Source organism: Vombatus ursinus, unplaced genomic scaffold (assembly GCF_900497805.2).
Source record: "Vombatus ursinus unplaced genomic scaffold, bare-nosed wombat genome assembly UNPS02009573.1, whole genome shotgun sequence".
In the NCBI taxonomy this organism is placed as follows: Eukaryota; Metazoa; Chordata; class Mammalia; order Diprotodontia; family Vombatidae; genus Vombatus; species Vombatus ursinus.
Window position 1 is genome coordinate 9,869,209 of NW_020949351.1, and position 21,567 is coordinate 9,890,775.

At 36.4% G+C, this 21,567-nt stretch overlaps 1 protein-coding gene across 3 annotated transcripts in view; it reads right to left on the reverse strand.

Moving 5' to 3' along the window:
• TMX3 (thioredoxin related transmembrane protein 3) overlaps positions 1–21,032 on the reverse strand; it is a 100,916-nt gene extending 79,884 nt beyond the window's left edge. For 2 of the 3 annotated variants that reach the window (XM_027852416.1, XM_027852418.1), the window contains exons 1-4: positions 20,817–21,032; positions 19,449–19,503; positions 9,526–9,565; positions 8,225–8,348 (exon numbers count right to left, since the gene is read on the reverse strand). In XM_027852416.1, coding sequence (XP_027708217.1) covers positions 8,225–8,348; positions 9,526–9,565; positions 19,449–19,503; positions 20,817–20,862 — 265 coding nt within the window. In that variant the 5' untranslated portion in view covers positions 20,863–21,032. Of the gene's footprint in view, positions 1–8,224; positions 8,349–8,827; positions 8,937–9,525; positions 9,566–19,448; positions 19,504–20,816 lie in introns of those variants that run through there. The other variant, XM_027852417.1, reaches the window with a different exon arrangement.
• Positions 21,033–21,567: the final 535 nt, after the last annotated feature.

Below are 21,567 nucleotides of genomic sequence, written 5' to 3' on the forward strand. Positions count from 1 at the left end.
ACAAAATTTTTAAAGGTGAATTAATGAATTGAATATACAATTTTAAAACCAGAAAAATCAATAAATGAACCTAAAATGAGCACAGAAGAAATTCTGATAATTAAGGAAATATGAACTGTAAAACAAGACAAGAGAAATGATAAGCAAAACGAGTTGGTTTTTATTTTGGAAAGACTAACAAAAATTTTTTAAATCAAATATATTTCAATTAACAAAAATCTATTTTTTTCTCTACTTCACCCCTTCCATGGGGGGAAAGGGTGGAATCCTCTTAACAAATATAAATGGGTGAGCAAAATAAATCCTCACATTGGCCATGTCCAAAAAAAATCTCATTCTGCATCCTGAATACACCACCTTTCTGTCAAGAGATAAGAAGTATGCTTCATCTCTTAGAAGCTTCCTTTGGAGATCCCTTTGGAATAACAGTTGTCATCTTGTTGATCAGAATTCTTTAGTTTTTTAAAGCTGTTTACCTTTACAATGGTGTTACTATACTCTCCTTATTCTGCTCACTTTATATGTGTCAGTTCATACAAGTCTTCCCAGGTGTGTGTGTGTGTGTGTGTACGTGTACACACACACACACACACACACACATATTGGAGATGGAGTTATAGAGACATAAATAGAGATGTAAATCATCCCTTTCTTCCTTCTTTGATCTCTTTGGGGTATAGGCTAAGGAATGGCAAGAACCACTTCATAACTTTTCGAACATGGTTCCAAATTGCTTTCCAGAATGCCTGAACCAATTTTCAGCTTCATCAGTAGTGCATTAATGTACCTGTTTTTCCACATCCCTCCAACATTAAAGACTAACAAATATGATAAGGTTCTAGCTCACTTGAAAAAAAAAATTACCAAAAAACATAAACAAACAAGGTAAATTCGTAACGACAACATATATTTAAAATTACCAGCACTAAATATACATAACTCTGTGATAACAAAACAGACATTAAAGAAAATGGATTTTTACCCACTCAAACATAAAACAGTCAAATTAATAGAATGTGAACTAGTGACATGAAACAACTCAAACTTGAACATTGAAAATGAACACATTATAAAGGAATTATATATATACATGAAATATATATATATAGTGAAAATGAACACAATATAAAGGAATTATCAATGCGGGAAATACATTCCCTTTGTCTAGTTTTTCAGTTGAAAAAATAATTAATACCTAAGCTAAACAAATTGTTCTCAATAACTAAAAAAGAACTTTACAAACTCTTTTCATGAATCAAAATTATTCCTAAAACCTAAAATTACAGAAAAAGTACAGAAAGAATTATAGACTAATATCACTAATGAATATTGAGGCAAAAAATTTAAATAAAATGCCATCCAAGTCTACAGCAATTATACTTAAAAAATTCATTACTATGAGTATGTTAGATGTATACCAGGGACATAAAGGAAGACAGGATGGGTACAATGGAAAGATCACAAGTTCTGGAGCCTATGACATAAGTGGTAGGATTTGTGATCTTAGTCAAGTCACTCTACCTCCCTGCACGTACCTAAGCTTCCTCAATTATATGATGATGATTTTGGACTATTTGTCCTCTGAGGTCTCTTCCAGCAATAGATTATTACCCTACTTCTTTCACACCACACACACAGCATAAAAGAGAAAGCATTTTAGTGCTACAACATGCAAAGCAGGTGTTAAACACTGGAAGAATGGAGGCAAAACAATCCATATTCTCCAGGAGGTCACATTTCTAGTAGAAGGAGACAATATGTATCAGAGGTTTAGGCTGTAAGTCAGATGGAAAGGTCCAGTGGTCCTTATAAGTACAGCAGCAAAGCACACAAAAAAGCATCTTCATTAATGTTGTTTCATTGATAAAATCATATTGACAGTCACATTATGGGATGACTGACTTTGATAGACTTGGCTCTTCACAACAACACAAGAATCTAAGACAACTCCAAAAGATTCATCATGGAAATTGCTATCCACACCCAGAGAAAGAAATATGGAGTCTGAATGCAGGTGGAAGCATATTATTTGCTCTACTTTTTCCTTTGTTGTTTTGTTTTATTGCTTCATTCCCGTGGTTCCTCTCATTACTTCTAATTATTCTTTACATTATGACTAATGGGAAAATATGCTTAACATGAATGTATAGGTAAAGCCCATCAGATATAAAACTCAAAATCTTATGGAAGTAAATGTTGAAAACTAAAATTAAATAAATTAATAATAAAATAAAATCATGTTGATTTCTAAATTTGAATAATTTGAAAGTATCAAGGAATTTGGTGACAAAATTCTTTTTCCAAGCCTTCAGCTGCTGTAACTCTAAGGAGGTGAGGGTGAGGAGGTACCCAGATGATGGCTACAAGGCCAGGAGTACAATTGGCGCTCTTGGGAAGGGAGGGGAGAAGAGTACTGCTATTCTGGCGGCTCTTAGAGCTTACCTGATAATCAAAGATAGTTGGCCAGCAACTGATGGTAGGTTCTGTGGTAAGGATTGTGGGCCCCTTCTCGACTAAGATTTCTCTCTCACATGATGGGGGTGAATTCAGGGCTGAAGGTGGGACAGGTGGTCTAGGGCTGCGTTTCTTGAACTGTCGGGTCACGACTCACATTTAAATAAGTGCTGAAGGGGTCACAAATGGAAAAAGCTTAAGAAGCCCTGGTCTAAGGGACACTCCATGTCCTGGAGTTCTTGGGGTTTAAGTCCTAGGCCTGTCTCCCCTATTTGTCTCTCCCTCAGGATGACTTGCTGTTTTAACTAGGATGGCTTGCCTGTCCTAACGGTAGTGGTAATTGTTGGTGAGAATGTGAGCTGCTTCTCCACAGGTTTTGCCTCCCTGGATACTGGCTGTAGGGGCTAGGCTTAAAGAACTGCCTGTGTTCCGGGGAGCACTGCTATTTCCAGGGCTCTTGGGACTTACTTGCTCAACAGTGACCATTGTTATATTGAGGGCCTGTGTGTGTGTGTGTATGTGTGTGTGTGTGTGTGTGTGTGTAAATAAAATACAAGGTAATTTAAAGAGAGAAATCACTAGTGATTGAGAAGATCAGGAAAGACTTTATGCAGACGGCAGCGCGTGAGCTTAGTCTTGAAAGAAGTAAGGAACTCTAGGAGGTAGAGGTCAGTCAGTCAAGCATTCATTAAGCATCTACTACATGGCAGGCACTGTGCAAAGTGCTAGAGAAACAAAAGAAAGGCAAAAGATAATTCATGCTCTCAATAAGCTCACAATCTAATGGGGGAGACGTGTCAAATTAAGATATAAACATACAGATAGACACAAACGTACACACACAAACACATAAGATAAATTGGAGATAAACAACAAAGGAAAGGCCCTGGTATTAAAGAAGATCAGGAAAGAGACTTGGAAAAGATGAGATTTTTAGCTACGACTTGAAGGAAGCCTGGAGATGAAGATGAGGAGGGAAAGAGTACCAGGCATGGAGATAGCCAGTGAAAATGACCAGAATCTAGAGACAGAGTTTTTTGTGCAAGGAACAGAAAAGAGGCCAGTGTTACTAGATCTCAGAGTGTGTGGGGGTGAGGTACAAGAAGATTAGAAAGGTTAGAGGTAGCCAGTTTATGAAGGACTATGAATACCAGACAGAGGATTTTATATTTTATCCCGAAGGCAACTGGGAGCCACTGGAGTTTACTGAATGAAGGAGGGTGGGTAAGAAGGGTGAATAACATGGACAGACCTGTGCTTTAGGAAGATCAATTTGACATCTGAACGCAGGATGGTCTGGAGTAGCGAGAGGCTGGAGGCAGGGAGACCAACAGGCTATTTTGATAGTACAGATACAAGGTGATAAGGCCCTATAAGATGGTGGCTGTATCAATGCAGACAAGGTGGCTTATATGAGAGACGTTATGAAAGTAAAATTGACAATACTTGGCAACAGACTGGATTCAGCTCCCAGGAAACATAATGCTCAGGTAATCTTGCACAAGTCACAGCAGGAGACAGACCCAAACCAGTGCTGAGTCAGTCCAGCATTTAGGCAGCCCACTATCTTCAAGGGTCACAGAGAGAGTTAAATAATACAGAGGCCTGAACTGATGTAATTTTGTTTTGATCTTCTTAAGAGAATTAAAAAAAAAAGAGGGTAGGAGTGCAAAGAGAATTTACTATGGAAGAAAAAGGGGAGGGAACTTAATGTCTCACATAGTAGGGTCAAATAAGATGAACAATATACAAACACAGAGGAAGGGTGGAAGAATGGGAATCACATGAAACTCACATATGAACAGCACAAAAGACGTCTAGACACAGTTTGGTGTAGGAATACATTAAACTCTTCAGAGAAATAAAAATAAGAGTGACAAGAAAAGGGGATAAGTAGATTAAGAGGGTAAATTATGTAATGGAAGAATTAGTCATAAATAAAACAGATCAAATTTTTTGTAGTTCAACATTGTTAAAGCACTATCCTTTTGCACCACCTTTTTTTGTAAAGAAGGAGACAAGAGACAAAGAGAGGAAAAAGTACAAAAAGACACATCATGGAGGGAAATGCATAACTAAAAATGATAAATCAACTAGGTGGAGTAAAGAATACAGAACCGGACTTGGACACAGGAAAACAAACTCAAATCCTGTCTCAGAGAATTACCAGTTGTATGCTCTTAAGCAAGTAACATAAACTCTCTCAGCCTGTTTCTTCATCTGTATTATCAGGATAAAACTGCACCTACTACAAGGCTGCTTCAAGTATCAAATGAGGTAATGTATGTGAAATATTTTGCAAACCTTAAAGCACTGTATTATTGCTACTATGACTATGATAACCGTAAGAGTGAATGGGATAAGGTTGTCAATAAAAGGGACAAGGATAGCAGAATGGACTAGAAAGCAGAATCCAACAATATATTGTTACAGGAAATATACCTGAAACAAAGGTTCTCATATAGTTAAAATAAGAAGCTAGAACATACTCTATTATAACTCAGGTGAACTCAAAAACCAGGAATAGTAATCAGGATCTCAGACAACATAACAGTTAAGATAGACACAATTCAAAAGAGATATACAGAGAAATTATATTATCTTTAAAATAATCAAGATTAATACTAAATATTTATGTACCAAAAGACATACCATCTAAATAATTAAGAGATAAATGAATACAGCAGAAAATAAACAACAAATTATAATAATGGAAGAATTTCAATGTATCCCTTTTATTCCTAGAAAAATCTGACAAGATAAACAAGAAAGAAGTTTAACAAAACAAATATTTTTGGAAAATTTAATATGCTACATCACTGGAGATTACTGAATGGGAACATAAAGTGGTATATGTGTTTCTCGATTGTGTATGCCACGTTTGCAAACATTGGCCACATACGAAATAAGGATTCATTTCACCAAAAATGCTGGAAAATGAAAGTAGTCTGACAAATTAGGTATGGTTTAAGGCCTTACACCATATACCACAAGAAGATCCAAATGTATATCTGACTTAAATGTAAAAGGTGACATCATAAGCAAATCAGAGGAGAAAGAAAGAAATTAACTCTTGGATTTATGGATAGGGGAAGAGTTCATTACTAAACAAAGGATAAAGAAGATCAGAGAATATAAAATGGATAATTTTAATGACATAAAAGTTTCTGCACAAACAAACAATGCAGCTCAAGTTAGAAGGGAAATCATTAAATGAGGAAACTTTTTTACACCAAGTTTCTCAAATATGGGTCTCATATCCAACATACATAAGGAATTGATTTTCCAATTTATAAAAACAAGAGACATTCTTCAAGACTGATAAATGGTCAAAGAATATTAATAGGCAGTTTTCAAAGGAAAAAATGCAAGCAATCAACAGCCATATGGAAAGATGTTCCAAATCACTCCTAACTAGAGAAATACAAATCAAAGCAACTTTATGCTTCTACTCCATATGCAACATGTTGTCAAAGATGACAAAAAAGGATGACAACTTGTAGAGGCTGAAGGAAAACAAGCACACTATTGCAATAGTGGTGAAGCTGTAAACATGTTAAGCCATTCTGGAAGGCAATTTGCAACTATGTAAAAAAAAGTACTAAATTGTGAAAAGCCTCTGACCTAGTGATAAGATTACCAAGCTTATAACTCAAAGAAATCAAAAGAGGAGGAAAAGGACCAAACATACAATAATATTTATAGTAATTTTTTTAATAACAAAGAATTGGAAATTAAGATAGTGCCCATCAATAGGGGAATAGATGCAAAAATGTTGTGAAATGAATATAACAGAATATTATATTATGAGAAATAAAGAAATAAACATTTTCAGAGAAAACTGGGAAGATCCGAATGGACTGATACAGAGTAAAACGAGAAGAAACAAGAGAATAATTTATACCAATAACAACATTATAAAGAAAAAACAACTTTGTAAGACTTGAGAATTCTAATTAATTCACTGAGTGGCTATGATTCTAAAAGACTGATGAAGCATGCTACCCACCTCTTGCCAGAAAGATGATGGATAGAAGAGGGGGTGGAGAAAGAGGGGTGGAGAAAGAGAGCGAGGCATCTTTTTTTTTTTTAAATGTAAAGAAGAGAACAGAAGGAAGGCTAAAGGAAACAAACAAGACAGCTTTGAAAGCTACAGGCTGAACTTATGTACATAAAAAGAAAATTAAATTCTACATAAGAGTTCTAACAGTTTCATGTGTAATCCTCTTTTTTATATTCTACTATATATAATAATGCCCATTTGATTTGGTGTTTAAGTTCAGAATAAAAAAATTAAAAAGAATATAAAAAAGGAGAAAAACTAGAGGGTTTTCCAGTAAGAGCACAAATAAAGCAAGGATAACCATTATTACCACTATTATTTGACATAGTTCTAAAAAAGGTAACTGTTGTTATTCAGTCATTTCAGCCATATCTGATTCTTTGTGATCCCATCTGGGGTTCTCCTGGCAAAGATGCTGAAGTGGTTTGCCATTTCCTTCTCTAGTATATTTTACAGATGAGGAAACTAAGGCAAACCCCAGACCCAGCATCAGCTAGCTGCCTAAAAGTAGCTATAGCCTTAAGATGAGAAAAATAAATTCAAGGGAAAAGCACTGGCAAAAAGGAAACAAAACCATCATTTTATGAGGATGATATGATGGTCAAAATAAAGAATTTTAATTAAAATTCAATTAAAATTAAGTGAAACAATAACATTTAAAATGTACAGAATAAAAAACAAATCCATAAAAATCATCAGTATTTCCATATATTAACAATAAAACTTATCTGGAAAAGAAAGAAAGAGAAATTCCATTCAAAATAATAAGAGAACATTCAAAATACCTACAAGTTTACCCACAGAACACACAAAGGAATTACATAAATATAACTACAAAACACTCCTTACAGAAGATAAAGGCAGAATAACTGAAGTATTAATTGGCCATGATTAGGACTTGCTAGCATAATTTTTTAAATGACACTAATATCTAAATTAATTTACTCATCCAGCACCATGGGAAACTATGAAAATATTATTTTAGGTAGCTAGGAAAAAAATAGTAACACCTATCTGGAAGGAAAAAAAGTCAGGAAACAAGGTAATTCTGGGAAAATAGTGCAATCAAAAGAGATACAGCAGTACCAGATCTCAAACTATAAAACAAACCAGAAATCATCGAAACTGTTTGGTACTAAATCAAAAACAAGAGAATTCAATCAATAGAACAGATTAGGTATGTACCTTATGTTCATTTTAATTCTGTGCCTATGCTCAGCTATTTTCCCTACCTGGAATACTTTCATTCCTCTCTTATTTATTTAAATCATTTTAAGAAATAGCTCAAATCTCAATTCTTCATCAAACCTTCTTTGAGATCTCCTGCTCTGAACTTCTACTCTACTTATAGCTAAGATCTCACAGTCGAACATTTAACTGTTCTCAAATTGTTTCACAAGAAATTCTACCTCTTTAAGTTAAATTGCAAGCAGCTTGAGAATGGAAACTATGCCTTACCCTCTGTAACCCCAAAGTGTCTAACACAAGATTCAACAAACAGTAGTTTAATAAGACAAACTGAATTGATTTAATGTAAAAATAATCTCAGAAATTACTAACATATTAATTGTATAAGAAGATTCCAGGGTAAAGACAATGATACTGCTTAATCTGTCACCACTGTGAGTTATTATTGTTGTGTATAAAGTATAATATCAATATTCCTGATAATAAGCACATTAAAATATCTAGAGAAGGAAGGCTTACTAGTATAGGAAGTAGCATCCATCTTTCCAACTTTAACTGGAGACCGTAGCCTTTTCATTTCTAAACCAACTTCATTCCAAACTGGTTCCAATCTTCTGCAGTGTGCACACCATGGCGCATAGAACTAGAATTAAGCAACAAAACTTTTTTAAAAAGTCAGTGATTCTAATGTCAAAGCAACCATTAGCAAAATATTACACTGATTTTTTAAAGGGCCTCTGAACTATCAAGAATTCCATTCTGACTAAATTACCTGTTGTTAATTTGTATTCCATAAATGTTCAAAAATTATCATACCAGGTTCATTTAAAACAGATACCTGTTTTTACACTATAGTGCAGATGTCATTAATCCCAAGTGAATATGCTCATATTTTATATTCACTGGGGTCAAATTAATACAAAAAGAAAACTAATAGTTGATGATAATTACAGCTCTTTTCTTCAGATTAGATTTCTCATTATATCCCCACACTGCTAGGGGCTTCCCTGACTTTCCCCCCATATCTATAGGGGAACTTCCAGGGCTTCTGTTTTGAAACTGGAAAAAGCTGGCCTGTTTAAATAAATATCCATTGACCACCCAACCAGGTAGGGACCTGACCTTTTCTGCCACCAGCTGGCTGGGGTCTTGGCCAGGTCCACCTGTTGAAGAGCCATAATAAATTGTCCGTAGCCCTTCCATGCCATAAGATTTAAACTTATCCCCTGACCTGAAAGTGAGGAAAGGAAGGTAAGATAAAACTCAAATTAATTCAATTTTGCTCATCATTTGCAGCTCTAACAAAATACTCAGTAAGAAAGAGACTAAACTGTTTGGTTATAAACAAGTGACAAAAATTAGGTCTGGGCTCATTAGTGGACTTTGTTGATTTATTCTAACCCTCTTTGCTAAGGTTGAGACAAATGGAGGTCTGGTATATAAGTAAATTATACTATAATCTCACTATGACACTTTTATTACAAAGTTGAGTTCAGTATAAGACAGACCTACCGTGGACCTCATCCAAGGAGGGTTTAGCAATGATGTATCAAAAGGGCCACATTATAAAATGGTTTTACCTAATAAATTGATTTCCTGGCACTGACTCTGAGGTCAGCACTATTAGGAAAAATTAGGTATAATTCTCAGGTTATTCTACTTTATTAGTCTATACAAGTACTGATTCAACACACTTAAGCATTACTCAGATAAAAAACTCAAAAGTCCCCTATCATTTCTTTCAGGGAGGAAAAAAATGGCAGAAAGTAACACAGAAAGTATTAACCAAAAGAAAACCTGCTACGAAGTCATATACTCACATCTACAAGCCAAATGCTATTTTTCCGATTGTCTTTAAATCTAAAAGAGAAAAAAAAAATACATCTGATTTATGGATGTGTTCAAATTAGAATTTTATAATACATTTTTCCCAAAGGAGAAAACTAAAAAACTCTGATAAATATATATTTATACATTCTATATATGGAAATCATACTATATTACTACCTACACTATAACGCATTATAATACTCTCTACCTGCAACCCATTACTACATTATCCCTTTGGTTTCTCTTCTTTCTCCTCTTATCCCTGGCATAATTAGTCAGTGGCATTTTACCCTTACATTGAGTTCACTCTCACCTCTCTTGAATATCAATCAGTAGTTAGCCATTTCAACTCTCTACTGCTCTTGAATCCTTTGACTGTTTTTCCTATTGCTGTTCTTCTCTTTGTAAAACTACAGGGCTGGAGTACTTCCATCTTAATTTCCTCCATTCCTATTGAGCTGCTCAACAAAGCTGGAGGAAATACTCCAATCATGCTAACTAGGTACATTACAATTCATGTTATCCAAGGTCAACTGGGACCTTACTACAGCAAAGAAATGTTTTTATTCCTCCCTAACTGATACGCTATTTCACTCCCTACAAAAGGTATTCCAAACATTCTCTTTCCTCCTCACCCTCTATACTCTCTTCCCCTCTCCCTTCTGAACTGACAACCTTGTCTTTTATTTTACTGAAAAAACTGAAGCCATTCAATGTGACCCCCACCTTCTCCCATTCTCTTTACCTCAGAACCCCTTGACATCACCTTATAATCTCTCCTCCTTTCCTCTAGTCTGTGATAATAAAGCATCCTTTCTTATAATGAACAAACTCCCTATTTGCATACTTGGATGCCATCCCCTCCTATCTTGCCTATTACAATATATACTTGATCATTCCCTTCTCTCTTGTATCTTCAACCTCTCTGCATCGAATAGTTTCTTCTTTGTTGTCTTCAACGATATCAGGCTTCCCTCATCCTTAAAAACTCTACCTATTATGGTAGATGCTACTAAACCTACAAGTTACTGTCCTATTTCTTCTTTTCTTTTCCCAGCCTAACTCCTAGAAAAAGCTGTCTGCATTTGTTAAATCTCTAATTCCTCTCCTTTCACTCCCTTTGCAATCTGGATTTAACTTAATAATACAATTGAAACTGCTCTTTCCAAATTTAAAAACGATCTCTTAATTGTTAAATTGGATGGTCTTTTCTCAGCTCTAATACTTCTCCACCTAACTGCTGCATATGACAGTGCTGAATAACCTCTTCTCCTGAATACTCTTTCCTCTCTGGTTTTTGTGACACTACTCTCTCCCCTGGTTCACTTCCCTCTACTGTCTGATCCGTTCTTTATATTCTTTGCTGATTCTTTACCCATATTATGCCCCCTCAACTAATGGTGCTCCCCAAGGTTCTGTCCTGGGCCCTCTTCTGTCTCTCTAGACTCTCTCAGTAACTTTATCAGCACCCAGCAATTTAACTATCACCTCTATACAAATGACTCTTAGATCTACATATCTAGCCCCACTGTCTCCACAAACCTTCAGTACTCTATCACCAAATGCCTGATGAATATTTCTAGCCTGATGTCCCAAAGGCTTCTTAAATGCCATACATCCCCCTAAAACCTACCTTCTACCAAAATTTCCTGTTTCTATCTTGCCAGCTCCATTACAATTATTCTCTAATCATTCTCTATCACCTCACACAACCAATCAGTTGCCAAATCTTGCCACTTCTACCACTACAACATCTTCCACATCTGACTCATCCTCTCTACTCATACAGCTACCTACTTACTGCAGGCTCTGATGTCATGCCCAGATTACTGTTTTTTTTTTTTAATAAATTAATTTACTTTGAGTTTTCAATGTTCGCTTGCATAAGCTTTTGAGTTTTAAATTTTCTCCCCCTCCTTCCCCACGACAGCATGCAATCTGATACAGGTTTACGTATACATTCCTATTAAACATATTTTCACATTACTCATGTTGTAAAGAAGAATTAGAACCAACAGGAGGAACCACAAGAAAGAAGAAATAAAACAAAACAGAAGGAAAAAAAAAGAGCAAATAGTATGCTTCCATCTGCATTCACACTCCACAGTTCTTTCTCTGGATGTGGATAGCGTTTTCCATCATGAGGCTTTGAAAGATGTCTTAAATCCTTACATTGCTGAAAAGAGCTAAGTCCATCAAAGTTAGTCATAGCACAATGTGGCTGTTACTGTGCAAAACGTTCTCCTCATTCCGTTCACTTCACCCAGCATCAGACCATACAAGTCTTTCCAGGTTTTTCTGAAGTCCACTTGCTCATCATTTCTTATAGCACAACAGTATTCCATTACATTCACATATCACAACTTGTTCAGCATTCCCCAATTCATGGGCATGCCCTCAATTTCCAATTCTTTGCTACCACAGAAAGAGCTTCTATCAATATTTTTGTACATGTGGGTCCTTTTCCTATTTTTATGATCTCTTTGGGGTACAACCCTAGAAGTGCTATTGCTAGGTCAAAGGGTATGCACATTTTTATAGCCCTTCGATGCCCAGATTATTGTTATTAGCCTCCTAATTAGTCTCTGTGCATCAAATCTCTTACCGCTGCAATACATCCTACATGCTTTTGCCAGTAATTTTCCTCACAGACATGACTGCATGACTCCTCTAAACAACCAAATTGCATGGTTTCCTATTATCTCTAGGATAAAATATAAACACCTGTGATTATGTTTAAAATCCTATTACATGACAGCCCCAATCTATTTTTCCAGGCTTACTAGACATTAGTCGCCTTTCTACACTCTGATCCATATAAACTGGCCTTCTCCCCATTCCTCATTCACGACATTCCATCTCATATTATTTGCAATGGAGAAATATGAGAAGCTTAGATCCAGAGTAAGGCAAGGATACCTATTGACACTCCATCTCATATTATTTGCAATGGAGAAATACAAGAAAATTAGATCCAGGGTAAGGTAAGAATACATATTGTCTCCATTATTATTATTTGATATAGTTAAAGAGATGACAGCTACAGCAAAAAAAGGGGAAAAAATATGAGAAAGAAGCAAAGAGAAAGCAAAATTAATTCCATATGAAGGCAATATGATGGGTTCTTTAGAGAACGCCAGAGAATCAACAAAAAAATAATCAAGACAAATAGATTCAGTAAAATTGAGTATAAAATAAATCCTTAGCATTTCCCACAAAACCCTGGAGAAAGAGACAGAAAGAGAAATTATATTTGAAATATTTACAAAAAGTATATAGTACCTGTGAGTTAAGACACGCATAAAAGTTATATAAATATAAATATAAAATGTTTTTATCAAAAATAGCCATCTTTGCAACAAATGTCTCTGATAATGATCTGATAGCCTATATCTCACACACACACACACACACACACACACACACACACACACAGTCCCAAAATCTGAGTGCAGATTTAAGCTTTAATAGCTTAATACTGTATTAAGGCTTTGGGGACATCATACATACATACATATATTTTATACAAACATACACACACACACACACACACACACAGAGTCAGTGTCAGTCTTTCTCTCTCTCTCTCCACACACATATATAAAAACAAGAACCATTCTCCAATGGATAAGTGGTCAAAGCAAGAATAGTTTTCAAAAGAAGACCTGAAAATAGTCAATGTTAGAGAGATTGTTGAAAATAGACAAACAGAATGAGAAAAATTTTCAGGCATAGCCAAAATGGAAATTTGATGTGCTTGCCTATAGACATTTGTTACTAAGGTTTTGCTCTTTTTTCCTTCTTTCTTTTTTTTCACCTTGGGGGCAGGAGAAAAGAAAAGGGGAGATAGTGGTAGTATTGCCAAAAAATAAGAAAAGAATAATTGAAGAATTTTTTAAAGCACAAAAAGTAACAGAACAAAGGTCAGAAAGAAACAGACATGCAGATGGTTCTGAAAATTACATGTTCAATGTTTTATACCTAAAAGGAAAAGCAATCTTTGCATATTAAAGTTTCACAGTTTCACATACAATTTCCTTTTCTATTCTATTCTGTAAATAAATGCTCATTTTATTTAGGCTTTTTTTTTTCAAACTGCAGCACACACACAAAAAAGAAAGTCACGTTGGTAGAGTTATGAAGTGGTCAAATCATTCTAGAAAGTAAATAGCAACTGTGCTTCAAGAATGACTAAGATACCCATAGCCTTTGGTCCAGGGATCCCATTGCCAGGCATACACATCAAGGAGGTCAAAGATAAAAATAGAAGTTTCATATATACCAAAATACTTGATACATAACAGCACTTTTTGTAGTTGCAAAGAACTGGAAACTAAGTAGATAAACATCAGTCATACAATGGCTAAACAAACTGTTGTACATAAATGTAATGGAATTATTACTGTGTCATAAGAAACAACAAATATGCAAACACATGAACTGATGCACACTGACACATGCAGAACCAAGAAAACAATTATACCAACAGCTAAAATTTATATAACAGTTTACAATTTGCAAAATGCTTTACATGGTTGTGTGTACATAGAAAAAGAAATCAAAACTTAAAGCAGTGAAATTTTAATGAGCTAACTTGGCTCTGAGGAGATGAAAAATGCACCTTTCAGCCTTTTTTGTAGTCATAGGGAATTATAGTTATGAGTACTGCAAATATTTTCAAACTCAGTTGATTGTTGATTAGCTTTGTTAAACTGCTTTATTTTCTCGCTTTTGTTTGCCATAAGGAACATAGTCTCTGTGTGAGGAAGAGATGAAGGTTATATTTGGAAATGAAGATGCAAAAGACAAAAGATACCAATAAAAATTTTAAAAAAGAAAATAATCATAAACTACTACAACCAAATATAATTAGAAAGAACAAAACAAAACTGAATGCCTTATAATTATAATGGCCAAACTTAGTCCCTAGAAAACTCCATCCACCTTTCATTAAAGAATTATAAGTCTATAGATGGGGAATCAAAATTCTACTACTGTAAATACTGCCAGATAAAATCAATGTGTTGGTTGATTTTGATGAACTATCTTGTTCTCTTTTTTTTAATCATTTTTACAGGAAATGGCTTATTGGGTAGAGGAAGGAAAAGGAAGCATTTGAAAATGAATATAAAATAAAAACACAAGACACCAATAAAATGTTTAAGAAGCATAAAAGATTGAAATGTAGGAAAGAAATAATGAATGCAAAAACCTGGCATGCCGCTCCTGCCCCCACCTCCAGTCCCAGCCAAATAGTGTTAAGAATGCCAAAGCTCAAAAGTAAATAATGCTGTCAAAGAAAGCTAAGGACAATAAAAATATTTTGTTAAGCCATACAGTAATAATAATAGCTATCATTTATATAATACTTTAAAGTTTGCAAATAAGATATCATTTGATCCTCACAACAACCCTAGGAAGTAAATGCAACTATTTTTATTCCCATTTTATATATGGGTAAACTGAGGGCATGCCCATGAATTGGGGAATGCTGAACAAGTTGTGATATGTTAAGTGACTTGCCCAGGGTCACACAGTTAAGTGTCTAAGGCTGGATTTGAATTGGTATTAGGGCTTCTCAAGTTCTATATCCACTACACCATCTAGCTGCCTAGAATAACAGATAACGATGGCTGACAGAAAGCAAGGAAGCTCAATTCTTAAGGAGAATGACTTTTTTGGTGAGAAAGGATACAATAAAAATGTCCAATAGGATGTCAATATCCAAGATGAGGAGGAAGAAAGTAAAAGAAGAATGCCCTTGACTAGTTAAATTTAATTCAAGTCCTCATTAAGTACCTACTATGTGACAAGTACCATATTAGGCACAGGTATAGAAGAACATAAATGAAGCAGTCCATATCTCAAGGACCTTATATGTTTGGCGGAAGAAGAGGGCTCAACATGTACACAAGAAATACACAGTAATTTCAAGAGGGGAAAATACTATTAACTAGAAATATCAGGAAAAACCCAGTGCAGGAGATGACACCTCACTTCTACTCGGAAATCAGCTAGGGATTCTAAGATGCCAAGATGAAAACCAAGTATATTCCAGATATGGAGTACCACTTGTATAAAGGCACTGAGCAAGAGGTAGAATGATGTAGATATTAGAAAAAATACACAAACGAGCTTGGCTAAAATGTAGAGTATATAAAGGAGAGAAATGTCAATTTTCTATCAGTGTAGATGATGGAACCAAGAGTAAAGAAATTGGAGGCACGGAAACCAATAAGGAGGCTACTCCAATAGTCCACACAAGAGGGCCTTACCTAGGGTAGAAATTTTATTTGTGAAAGGAAAGGAATAGACAGGACAGATGAAACTCATGGGTCACTGTCTTTAACCTATGAAAGGGAATAGATAATAGCAAATACAACTGCTGAGTTACTGTCACTGAACTATAGAAATTCTACAATACCAGAGGAGGGCAAATGTCCTAATTTTCAATGGAAAAAATAATGGGGTTTAAAATTATATTAATTTCCTTTTTTTGAAGTCCTGGAAATTATCACTATGCCTCTTACATTAAATATATCTCAAGTAGCCAAATTTGGGTTAACTAAATGCCATTACTGAATGCATTTACTTCATTAACTAAGGTAATGTGGCAACATACTTTGAAAATGTGTGTGCATATGAAGTTCTTTTAGAATACTTGGAGACTAAACAAGGAGTTAATGGACAAAAATAACTTACCAAAAGGACAACTTTATTAAATAGACTGACTTAAAGCAGGACTTGTAAAAACATTAATTTTTACAAGATGAGTCAATAAAACCTACTATAATCACATCAGCAAAGTGATATTAAAATGAACTGTCTTTCAAGACCCTGAAATAACCTTTATCTCTAACAACATTTTTTAAGACTTGTAAAAACATAAGTAAAAACAGCAAAAGGCCTACTTATGAAAGCAAAATTTAACATTCAAATTTATTATTTACCAGAGTGGCTTTAAGGAAGACGGCAAATCTGACTTTTAAGAGAAACATTTCATATTTTTGCTAAAGCAGCAAAAACAAGAGAATCGATCTAATAGCCATTCTTTCCTACTGTTGACATGAAACCAAATGCAAATTTCCATCCAAACACACTGATTGTCCATCGCTCACATCAACATTGATTGTATTTCATTTCATTTTAAAAATTTGTTCCAGTTGACCTACAGGCCATTTATAGTTAGTAAATTAAATCTAATTTTAGATAATCAAGGAAAAAACATAAAATATTAATGCTTATATGTCAAGATAGGATAGTTTAAAAAAAACCACCTTTTTAAGCATAAAAATTCCTAACTGTGTTTTGGAAAAAGAAAAAAAACAAACTAGTAACATCAGAACTTCTAATAAAATTAAGCTAATTACATTTAAATGCAACATAGGATCATAAATTTAGAGTTAGAAGGGTGCTAAGAGGTCATGGAGTCAAACTCATCATATTATAAATGAGGAAAACTGAAGCAATATCCACATTTATGCAAAAAGAACCCTTGGGAGGTGGTGAGATCATCAAGTAAGAAAATAGTATAGAAAGAGAAAAGAAGAGTGCCTAGGACTGAGCCTTGGCCTTAGTGAACACCCAAAGTTATAGGGCTGATATAAATGATGATCCAGTAACAGTAAAGGAGATTGAAAAGCAGTTGTCAGACAGGTAGGAGGGAAACCAAGAGACAAAAGTGTCATGTAAACCCAGAGAGGAAAAAGTAGCCAACAGAATCAAATGCTTCAAAGGGTTCAAAAAGGATGGGGATTGAGAAAAGGCCATCTACAGCTTCTTAAACTGTGGGTCTCAAATCACAGTTTAAGAAGTGATGAAGGGGTCATGAGTGAAAAAAGTTTCAGAAGCCCTGGATTAGACAATGAAGAGATCATTGGTAATTTTGAGTTTCAGTGAAGCACTAAGTATTTTGAAATATGGACTATAATGAACTAAGAAACAAGTGAGAGGAAATCAGAGATGTGTTCAAAGATTTTATCAGAGGCTCTCACTGCTTCTCTCCCCACACTCTCTCTTTTGATGATATCTTCAGATTCAATTATCATCTTTATGCAGATGATTATTAAGCCCTCATGTCTCTCCTGAATCCCAGATCTGTATCACTAACTAACCTTCCGGACATCTTCACCGTGAAGTCCTCTGACAATGTCACAAAACTGGTGCAGACCCTTACCACCTCACATCTGGAAGAGCGCAATAGTCTTCTGGTTGGTCTCCCTGTGTCAAGTCTCTCCCCATTTCAGTCCACTCCCCCTCAACACTCAAAGCAGTCTTCCTAAAGAGCTGGTCTGATCATTTCACTCCCTTATTCAATAAACTCCAGGTGCTCCCAAACACCTCCAAAATCAAACATAAAACATTCTTTTGGACAGAACTTAACTTCTTCCTACCTTTTCATCACATATTCTGAGCTCCAGTGACACTGTCCTCCTTCCTGTTCCTCACACAAGACAATCCAATTTCCAGACTCCAAGATTTTTCACTACCCGTCCTCTATCCCTGGAATTCTCTATCTCTGGTTTCATTCAAGTCCCAGCTAACATCCCACTTTCTCCAAAAAGTCTTTCCTGACCCTCCTTAATGCTAGTGTCTTCTCTTTGTTGATTAACTCCAATTCATCTTGTATATATTTTATTTTGACATAGCTGCTTCATGTTGTCTTCATTAGAGTCTGAGCTCCTTGTGAGCTGTGACTATCTTTTGTTTAATTTATATCCTAGCATTGAGCACAGTGCAAGACGTGTAGAAGGTACTTAATAAATACTTGTCCACTGACTATGTCATTACCTGATTCACTCAAACTCCAGTAACTCCCTATTATTTCCAATATCATTCTAGGATGACAGCTTTAGAGATGGAAGGGCCCTTAGAAAAAATCTAGCTCAACTCCCTCATTTTAAGGTGATGAAACTGAGGCCCAGAGATATTAATGATTTGCCTATGATCAAGGCATAAGTATAAGAATGGAAGAACTGGAATTGAAACAAAGACACTCTGGCTCTAGCACTCTAATACACTACACAACTAGTCAAATCTGATTGCTTCTCTTCAAAAATCTAAATTAAAGGAATGTCTGGGGTGTGGTTAGGAATAGAAGGGAGTAACTTCAGATTTAGCTAATTTAAGTGAAAGCACTTGTACCATATTATTAGTGTGTTATTAAGGGATGGAATAGAAGTAATTAGGGGCTGCAGGGATTAGGGTAGCATAAAAGAACATGAGAAAATACTGAAAATAAATGGGATATTTTCTTAAAATATGTCGAGTACTGTTCCTGCTTCTAGGAAAGAAAGCAGAAACTTCTTCTCTCTTTCTGTAACACAGGGCCCAGAGGTTAGTAGTCATACTAGTAATAATAGTATACTTAAGTTATACTAGAAGTTAAATAAGCTTTTATGATCCTACAATCCATAATACTATTTTTAGGAGAAAACTTATTATGAGCTCCAAAAAGGTTAGTAATTTGAGAACTACATATCACTGAACAGTCACTGTCTACATTTAAAGAATGGAATAATTTCTTCAATAAATCACCATTTAACAAATTTATTATGCAATCTTTCTACAATTAACATAAGTTAGGTTTTTTTCACCTTCATGTTTAAGATACTAAGAAAATTAATTCTTTGACAATCTCAACCTCCTTTGAAGTAACTTGCATATTAAATTTTGAGATTCTAGAAAGCAGGAACTGTCTTTTGCTTTTCTTTATATCCCCAGAACTTAGCACATAGTAAGCACTTAATTAATGCTTATTGATTCAATGATGCCTGCCTTCCAAAAGCACCTATTGCCTAGTGTTATAAATGTACCAATATTCAGGAAGTACTAACAGGTAATGTTAGGAAGTAACTAATAGGTAATTTTTTAAATCACGTATATATGTATATACATATATCCATATACTCACGATTCATCTAACTCTTCTACAACATCTGCATCCAAAGTCTGACCAAATACAGCAACTGAAAAAAAGAAGAGGAATACAATATATATATATATATATATATACTAGCTTTGTATTTTAAGGCAAAACAATATTCTTTGCAAAAAGTTTCATCACCCACAATGAGCAGAAATCTTAATTTACTGCAGTATACAACTAAAATACAGAGTGAGTTCATTCCATTCAACAAATATTTTTAAGGCATTGTACACTGTATTTATGCATCTCTTTTGTGTATAAGTGACAGCGGTTTCCAGTGTTTCTCTTCCCCAAAATATACAACCTGCTGTTCTCTACCATACAATTTTTCTTCTGGCTTCTTTCTGACTACCTAACTACTAAAGTCCTTCACCCTACTTATGGTCACATCTCTCCCTCTTTTAATGGAAGAAAATAATTTGGGGTACTAGAACAAAAGCTCTATATTTATGGGATCGCTTTACCTGAGGTTCAAGTCAACTCAGTGATGCATGCTGCCACTTTTCCTCTGCAATATCTAATTTTATACAAATTCAGATATATTCCTGCCTAGCCCCATCCACAGTAACTTTTCCCCATTATAAGGCTAGGCTAAACATTTAAGAAGCTAAGGTGAAGATTTGCTTCAAGTTGGCAGGTTGTTTATTGCCCGGTCTCACTCTCAGGGGATTCTGATCCACCCGAAGCTTCATTCCTTCTACTCTTCTCCCTCCATGTTAAACCAAATGAAGAGCCTTCATCCTCCCTGGAATTCATTGCAATATATTTATTAAGCTCCTACCATATGCAAATCATGGGAAGCGGAGAGAAGTCTGCAGGGCTGGGTGATTACAAAATATTCAATACAACTTCTGTATTTTACAGAGGGAGAAACAAGGGCAGAGAAACGAAGTGACATACCCAATCACACATCCCAAACTTAAAAGTAGGCACTCCCAGGGGTCTTCCCATTACATCACAAGGCCTCTCTTTGGAGGCTGCATCTCAGGCAAAGATAATGGGCAGGTGGGCTCAGAAGGCACCTGGCTTCACTTGGGTGACTGAAGGGGTGCACTAAAGGGGAGGCCTAGGCTAAAAGGGGGGAGGACAACTGCGGAACGTCGGGTAGCGCAATCACCCCCCACACTACTCCCTCCCCCGCCCCGGATGGCAACCCAGCTTCCAGCGCGCGCGCACGCGCTTCTCCTCTTACTCCCCTCCCCCATATTTCACCACCGCCTGTCCCTCCCCCACCTCCTATCCCCTAACCCCCCCCGCCCCCGCTCTCGGCAGCTGGGCCAGGGCGGGGGCGAGCCCAGTCCTCCGTCCCCTCGCCGCCCCGAAGCCTCCCTCCAGACCAGCGCCCGCGCTTACCTGCCGCATAGAGGAGCAGGAGATGCCGAGCGCCTCCAGCTCCCATAGTCACCACTGCAGATGGAGACCTCTGAAGGAAGAAATGGTGATAGCCGGTAACTACGCTGGGAAGAAAGGCCACCGCCGCCTCCGCAGCGGCTGCCGGAAGGGGAAGCTCAGCTGTCACTGCGCGGAAGAGGAGTGAAGGTGTGAGCGACGCCTCCGTTAACCGCCTCAGGAAGCTGCCCCGGCTTCTGAGCATGCGTGGAACACTTCCTCTACGCATGCTCCGCAGTTCTCCTGGTGTCCCTCACTCTCTCCGCCCCTCCCGTGGCGCTGGGAGTGCGGGAGCTTGTTTTTTGAGTCCGGGTCCAGGCAGGGTGTTGGGCGGCGGAAGTAGATCCCGGGACAAGAGCTGAGAGAGGCGGCCAGAAAGCAGAACAGCCCGAGCCCAGCTGTACAGGCTTATAACTAAACCCGATTGCAGTTGTCGTTCATCAGTCTGTTTAATTACACTAAAACGTTTTGAGCCACTTTGGTGCATTGAAGTAGATAGGCCCTTTGCCGGGATAGATATCTGTTTGTCCAGAGGCATGTGGAGTTTGGTACCCAGTGATGTCGGGCCCCGAATGTTTCTTTAATTATACTCAGCTGGACCGATGGTCTAATCAATTTGGATGCCCCATTTCTCTACCCCCACTCCATGATGATACAAATTTACAGATCACTAACTGTCGTTGCCTGATCATCCCGTGAAACTCTTACTATCCTC